Genomic DNA, 7,806 nt, shown 5'->3' on the forward strand with positions numbered 1-7,806 from the left:
GAGAAAACTGTGAAAAATAAAATGAAAATTCTTTCTCTCGCGAAATCCTTGCCTTTCATTATCCTAGGATTTACGAAGCATAATATATGTTGTATTTATTCTCACGCATACACGTACGTACTATTTATTTGTATATTATTTTACAGAATAAATATGCATCCTTGTATCTTCGGTCCGCATTACGTTCTTTCTGTACTCTCAATTAGATACTGAACAGTTTTTCGTAAGAATCGGATAAATAATTTTTTTTTTATTATCATTTTCAAACTTGGAATGAAAATGGAAGGATAAGGAACAGTGCTATTAGGTACATAATATTTTTTTTTTATTGTCCTTTTATAACGTACAATCAACAACGTGTTTTTTCTTTCTTTTTTTTCTTGTAACCCATATATCAGCAATTAATTTTTAAAAGGACACGTTAGACGTCTCTCGTGGGGATTAATATATAAATAATCAAGTTTATACAATGAGAATACAATTAGATAGCTGAATATATATGTATTAACGAACTTACGAATAACAGAACATCCCGCTGACGGGACATTTGATTATAGATTAATATTATAATAGTTATATCCAAGAGGGGAGCAACAATGAAGGTTTTAGTAAATGTTGTAACATCGTGAGTAGGAGAAGTAAGCATTACGGATTCGCAAAGAGAGTAGATAAGATCGAGTCTTATATGTATACGTATCAACGTTAGGTACACATTTTTTGTTAATATTTCTCGTACATATTATAAATATGCATCACAGATATGTCGTTGTTCGTGGAACGAAAGGAAACACGTATGACGATGAAGAATCGGCGAGAAAAAATATACCCGGTTATTCCGAAAATGATATGCACAAAAAAAGGGTGTTTTTTTCTTAAAAGTATGTGCTTTGAAATTTTTTTACTTATAATTATTCGTTTCTAATAAATGAAACGAAATATTTAGCGCAAAACAATGGCACACTAGCTTTAAAAAGAAAACGGAAATTCAACACAATTTCACTTCTCTTTTCTCTACAAAAAAATTAATTACACCATTGTTTCCTTTTTTTTTGTATTGAAATCTTCAATTTTAAAAATTCGTAAAACGGAAAGATTATCTGAAGGCCATATTCTGGTATATATGTGCTCAATTTTTTTAGAATATTTTGTATATTTTATTGCGGGCATCTAGGAAAGAATTAAAAAATGTAAAATTAATATCTCGATATATCTCGCGAATGAAATGAGTGTTTCTGGTTGATAGCAGATTGCAAAGAAAATATGGTAAGTACAATGAAAAGAATTCTCGTTTGTTTGACACTAACGACGTGCCGTAACGAAAATTTTTCTTGGATAAATATAAATTAGAGAGGAGAAACCGTATAACAATGTCAGTGATCAATACAATATTACATATCGATCTAGGCTCCGCCGTTCCTTGCGTCGCGATGAATGTGAATGATAAATGCAAATCGTATTTATTACCCATTTGCTAGCAACAATCTTAACGAAGGTGTATCATACAACTATACAACTTTGCTATCTCTCTTTTTCTACGGTAGTAGAATATTAATAATAACGAACATAGTAACGTGGGCACTCAGGGCTGGACAGTATTTCAAATATATGTTGTTTAACGTTATACTTGACATAAATAAAATTATGAATAAAATACAGTGTTAATTTTATCTAGAGATTTCGCATTGCGAATAAAATCTTCGCGTTGTTAATATCTCGTAGTACGAGTGTGTCCGTAAAAATTTATCGAGTAAAATCTGAAAAAATTTGTATTCTGAAATGTATTTTAATAATGTCTTTTGTCCAACCCTATAGACAAAATATCACGATTACCGTGTATTTACTTTGCCATAGTTTCCTCTATAGTTTTGTAATTTCTAACTAATTTGTGATTAATAACTTCTTTGCGGTTATTATCTTTTCTCGCATTAAAAATGCTCGCGATTCATATAAATCGTTTAAATATATATGAATGCGTACAAATATTAAATATTTGTGTGAAAAAACTGATTATAATTTTGTGACATAGAAATTTGTCCGTTATTTTGACAAAAATATACAAATTACAAATGCATAATTATTTATATTATATGAGAATGACTGAAGATTCGTGAGTTTCTCGTTGTTGAACTAAATTTCGAAGCAAAATTATATAACATTGAACACTTGAAATTACATTTATTGGTGTATCAGCCAATACCTACTTACAGAAAACGTTAGCATGGCAGTCTGACGTACATTATTGCAGATAATAATTAAATTGTTCGTGATAAATCGGTCGTTGCCATTTTAACTAGTTATAGCACATTGATATTATAGTGCGATACTTTACGTAATCGAGAACCTTCGATTATACATTATTATTTCAACTGTGTTTATAGAAAACTCAAATCGCACTTTTTGCATACAATAATGAGATACAATACATAGTTCTAATTATAAATATCTTGCGCATGGCATTATACAGGTTTTTTGATGGACCGACGTAACGGGAAATTGAGAAAGGATTAAAAGCGATATTTATTGACTATTCTTTTTTCTTCCGTTCCGCATCACAAATTTTTTTCCCCATGTGATAGTCCCCGGCCTATGTTACGGAAACCATCGAACGAAAACGCTAGTTCTTCGACTATGAATGTGTGCTACCGCGAACTTCCTAAAGAGTGCTAATACATATGTATATATATTCTTCACATCACTGCGTGTGTCTATATTACACGCCGGCGATTGCGCGAGGCTAAATTTACAATATCTCTTAAAACTGCTCTCGATACAACACGCAAACTTCGGATAATAAATCGCGGATAGGTCCGTTAGCGAATTTTTGGTCTAAATTCTCAATATAAATCTCTGAAAATTTACAAAACAATCATCGTCATTCATTTAGGGTATTATAACAGAAGAAAACAAATCTTCTTATGTTTAATCGGCGAATATCCGAACGTGCTGTACGTTCTTGTCCCTGTGAATTCTAAAATTAAATCTCTACGAAACTATGCGACCAATTGCACCGTAATTTTGATTAACTTCTGATTATCTCAATTCCTTATCATGGCTGCCGTTTCAATTCTACATATCTGGGATTCAATGTCATGCTTTATTGATGATTTTTTAAACAACATGATTTTGTAGACAAGAATTTAAGTGACAATCTCATTTCGATATCCCAGATTACAAGATATATTTATTAATTACGAGCCGCATTAATCAAAGATGATGCAATTGATCTCAAAAGATATGTATTTGTGAAAAATGTGCATGGTTTTCTCGTTCGAGCGCAGTTTGTAAATTTCTGCACACTTTGTACTTGGAACACCGCGCGAAATAAACGGTGAAGCTTTGGCGGTCGCGTCGACATTGATAGTCGTTAATTTTCTCGCGAGTCTCAGGAATCACCGTGTCATTGTCGCACGTATAATGGCTTTCTCGCAATGCGAGAAATTATATAATTCCTGGCTAAAATTACTATCAATAAGTCATAAAACACAATCAAATCACAGGCAATTTTCCAATTAAAAAAAAATTCATTTAATTTTGAGCCATTTAAATATTGAAAAAGAATGATACACGCCAAAATAAAATACAAAACAAGATATTGTGCTATTTAGCTATGCAATCATTTGTACTCAAAGTTTCTTGTCGGATAAAAAGGATCTTGAATATTTTAATCAAGGATTTCATCAAGTAAGAAAAATTTGAATATTGAGGCAGATTTATAGTAATTTGTTAGTAATTTAAATATCATATAGGAAGGGAGGATATAATAATAGGAATTTTTAAATATGTGTGTGTTTTACGTTTTTCAAGAGACGTTTAAAAAATTCTATTACGCCGTATAATATTTCAATCGATCAAATCTGCTCCTGTTTTGTTTTTTTTTTTTTAATTCTTCGTCCATCTTCTATCTTTATCTCAAATACATCGTTTTTTTCATACGTCGCTTGTTACGCGACTTTTCTTGCGAGCAAAATTATTTTTTTGCAAATAAATAAACAATAAACGAATACGAGGCGATTTGTGCGACGTAAATTAATTGCGATCGCCGACTCTAAAGTCGAGCCGATGTATCCGATCGCACTGTAACCCCGGGAGATCTTTATAGCTATCTTCGAACTCTCGTCGCGACAACTTATTAGTCGTAATTCTCAGATTCCTGTTGTACCAGTTTAAAGCGACGCGGACTCTTCACATACATAGAACCGTGACCTTCCAGTGAGAGACGACCCTTTCGTTGAAGATACGTGGTAATGTAGCGGGCGATCAGCGTCTGCGGTCGCATCTGCCATTCTTCTAACACTTCCTTGGGCGCTAAAACCTTTTTAAATTACGAAAGCAATCGATTAGACGTATAGCATGATCGATTCAAGGAGCAATACGATAACATTAATCGTTTTACTTATGGCATATTAACATATATACGATGAAATCGGCCTGAATATAAATCGGTAGGCTTCATGTGGCAACTGTGAAATTTTATCGTTCTTTTTTAATCATTTTATACTCAAGGAGTGATATACTATATGCCATACTATACCATTACTATATGCCATAAGAATCTTTACAAATTCTGTAAAAGTTAATACAGAGGTGTCTTGATGATCGCGCTATTTGCGACGAGCATACGAAACTTATATATCCATATACCGAGTTCCTTGCGAAACGGTGATGTCTTGGTGTCTAAAAAATACGTAGATTAGATATACCTGGTCGCCTTTGAGTCGGTCCAACAGTGTCACGCATACAACGGCGGACTGGATGCCGGCATGATGCGTTAAAGCGGCGAAACAAATGCTCTCCATCTCGATATTCACCACGCCGGCCTTCTGTAGCTTGGTGAGATACTCCATCTTGTCGGTCTCCGTAAACTCGCAGAACGCGCCGTCAAGACGACCCTGGCCCTCATAGAAATCGTTGGAGCACATGGTTTTGCCGATCACGGTGTCGTAGGGATCGTCGCGGTGGGCCAGGGCTTTAAGATCGCGGGCTAGCTGTCGGTCGAGCTTGGCCGGTCTCCGCACCACCTTCCCGAGCACCACCTGCAACATGAAACTCGCGTTTATAATCCTCTTTTTATTATTTTATGTAATAGGTTTCAAAAGATTTGTCATGAAGATTGTTGAATTATTGGCTCCTTTTTATTTATTATATGGGACATTTAATTTAGACTGACCAGTTCCATCTGAGATTTCATCGTCTCGTCCACGGCCTCCTCCGAGATAATCACCGTACCACCTTCGTAGCCAATACCACCGCAAGTTCCGATCCTGAAGAAAACTGGATCCTTCACTTTCGCGTGGTACATCAGTTTGATAACTTCGTGGAGAAGAATGCTGACCGAAGGTACGCCCATACCATGCTAAACAGACATTTTTTAAAATAATGATGTTTGTTTAAGTTTTTTAAAATGGAATTTAGTAATATTAATTATAAATCTCAATATATTCTTTAATTTGAATTTATTAAGTTTAGATAATTCTATTATTTTATAGTAAATTTTTCGATGCAAAAATTGAGTATATACAGTACTGGACAAAATAAATCATACACCTTTCAACAAATTGAATTTGTTAGTATAACTATTCTTTTAACAAGCAAATAGATTATTAGATACAGGAAAGTCGAAGCATTTCAAAGTATTTAAATAAAAAAAATATGAAATAATAAAAATTATGCTCAATTCTTTTGTAAAAAATTTATTATTCAATATTGTTACATTTTGCCATGGACAAAATAAATCATACATTTATATAGTATAACGTAGGGAACTATCAATATTACATTTCATCGTTCTGCTGTTGTTCGTCATTCTATTGTTTGTTTACATTGTATGTACGACTAGAATTTACGTGTTCGGTGAGTTAGTAGTAACTGTGACGAGCAAGAACAATGTCACGGAAGCAAATTTCTCTTGATATCCGAAATCTGGTCATTCGCGACCGACAGAATGGTGAATCTTTTAGGATAATTGCTAATAAATACTCGATCTCTGTTGGAGCAGTGCAACACATCTGGAGAAAATATGAAACACATGGAATTGTGGCAAATTATTCCGGAAAAGGTCGAAAGCGGGCTACAACTTTTCGTGACGATACCAGAATCATTCGAATGGTAAAACAAAATCCGAAGCTATCATCAAAAAACATTGTGGAATCGATGAACCTGACTGTCAGCAGTCGTACTGTGCGTCGTAGGTTGAGGGAATCTGGATTAAAAAGCGTGTTCGCATCAAAGCGTCCCTTCATCAATAAAATAAATAAGAAAAAGCGATTCGAGTTTGCCAAGAAGTACGCGAATATGTCTCTAGACTTTTGGAAAAAAGTATTGTGGTCTGATGAGAGCAAGTTTGAATTATTTGGACAAAAACGGCGATCTAGGGTGTGGCGAAAACCTGGTGAGGCTCTTAAAGAAGTAAATATTCAGAAGACTGTAAAACACGGAGGCGGTAATATTATGGTATGGGGATGCTTTACATGGTCTGGTATCGGTAATTTGGCTCGAATTGAAGGCATTATGACGGCAGAAGGATATATTGATGTATTGTGCGAGAATTTGGAAGAATCTCTTTTAAAATTGGGTTTAGAAAACAACTTTATCTTCCAGCAAGATAATGACCCTAAGCATAAGGCGAAGAAAACCACTGCATTTTTCAAATCTAATAAGGTAAAACTGCTCGAATGGCCGCCACAATCACCAGATTTAAACCCAATTGAAAATTTGTGGGCTTATTTGGACGTGAACGTGAATAAAACGAACGTAAGTGACAAGACATCGTACTATGCAACACTCCAGAAGGCCTGGGAGGAAATTAATCCTGAATACTTAAAGAAATTAGTCGAGAGTATCGATGAAATGTAATATTGATAGTTCCCTACGTTATACTATATAAATGTATGATATATTTTGTCCATGGCAAAATGTAACAATATTGAATAATAATTTTTTTACAAAAGAATTGAGCATAATTTTTATTATTTCATATTTTCTTTATTTAAATACTTTGAAATGCTTCGACTTTCCTGTATCTAATAATCTATTTGCTTGTTAAAAGAATAGTTATACTAACAAATTCAATTTGTTGAAAGGTGTATGATTTATTTTGTCCAGTACTGTAGCTATAAACTAAGGAAAATTAGTAAATTAAAGAGAACTCTTACAGCTAAAGAAATCTAAATCTAAAGTTCAACGAAATAAAACCTAGAACTAAAATAAAATCTAAAATATGAAAAACCTAAGTTTAAAAAATAAAATCTAAAGTATGAAACACTTAAAGCTAAAAAATCATAAATCAAAAGATAGAATAAGACAAATTAGTAAAGTCAATGGAAAGGAAAATCAATGGAAAATCGATGGAAAGTTAAGGAAAGTCAATAGAAAGAAGACAAAAATACGAAAATGATGATACTCGTTGTACGTATCAAAACGCCAACTATATCGTAGCTCTTATAATCGTTATGCCGATAATAGGAATAACACGACTGAAAAGACAACATTCGCTTCGATCGCTCTGATAAAGGATTGACTCTCGTTGCGATTCCGCTATTCTACTCCTTCGCGTGGCTTGCTAGCTCGTGAGTCAGAAGCTTATGCCGTATGCAGTGCCGCGCAGTACGATGGTGGGGCGAGTGATGGGCGGAGCAATAAACAAAAGAGCAGCGCTACTGAAACGAAGATAGCGCTAAGAATGAAAAGAAGATAGCGCTAAACAGCAGAGAGAACTTATCTAATGTCTCTTTTTATGTTTAACGTTGTTGCTTTGTTTATCGTTTCCACCAAAATCTCATCTCTACCAATAGTATAATACAAATAATA

At 33.9% G+C, this 7,806-nt stretch overlaps 1 protein-coding gene across 2 annotated transcripts in view; it reads right to left on the reverse strand.

Annotated features, from left to right (window-relative positions):
* Positions 1–2,630: 2,630 nt before the first annotated feature.
* The window catches only part of LOC115244048 (uridine phosphorylase 1), a 27,011-nt gene continuing 21,835 nt past the window's right edge, over positions 2,631–7,806 (reverse strand). The window contains exons 4-6 of one of the 2 annotated variants that reach the window (XM_029821426.1): positions 5,168–5,353; positions 4,701–5,033; positions 2,631–4,312 (exon numbers count right to left, since the gene is read on the reverse strand). In XM_029821426.1, the coding sequence (XP_029677286.1) occupies positions 4,130–4,312; positions 4,701–5,033; positions 5,168–5,353 (702 nt within the window). In that variant the 3' untranslated portion in view covers positions 2,631–4,129. The remainder of the gene's footprint in view (positions 4,313–4,700; positions 5,034–5,167; positions 5,354–7,806) is intronic. The other variant, XM_029821425.1, reaches the window with a different exon arrangement.

This window comes from Formica exsecta, unplaced genomic scaffold (assembly GCF_003651465.1).
Source record: "Formica exsecta isolate Colony F162 unplaced genomic scaffold, ASM365146v1 scaffold79, whole genome shotgun sequence".
NCBI lineage: Eukaryota > Metazoa > Arthropoda > Insecta > Hymenoptera > Formicidae > Formica > Formica exsecta.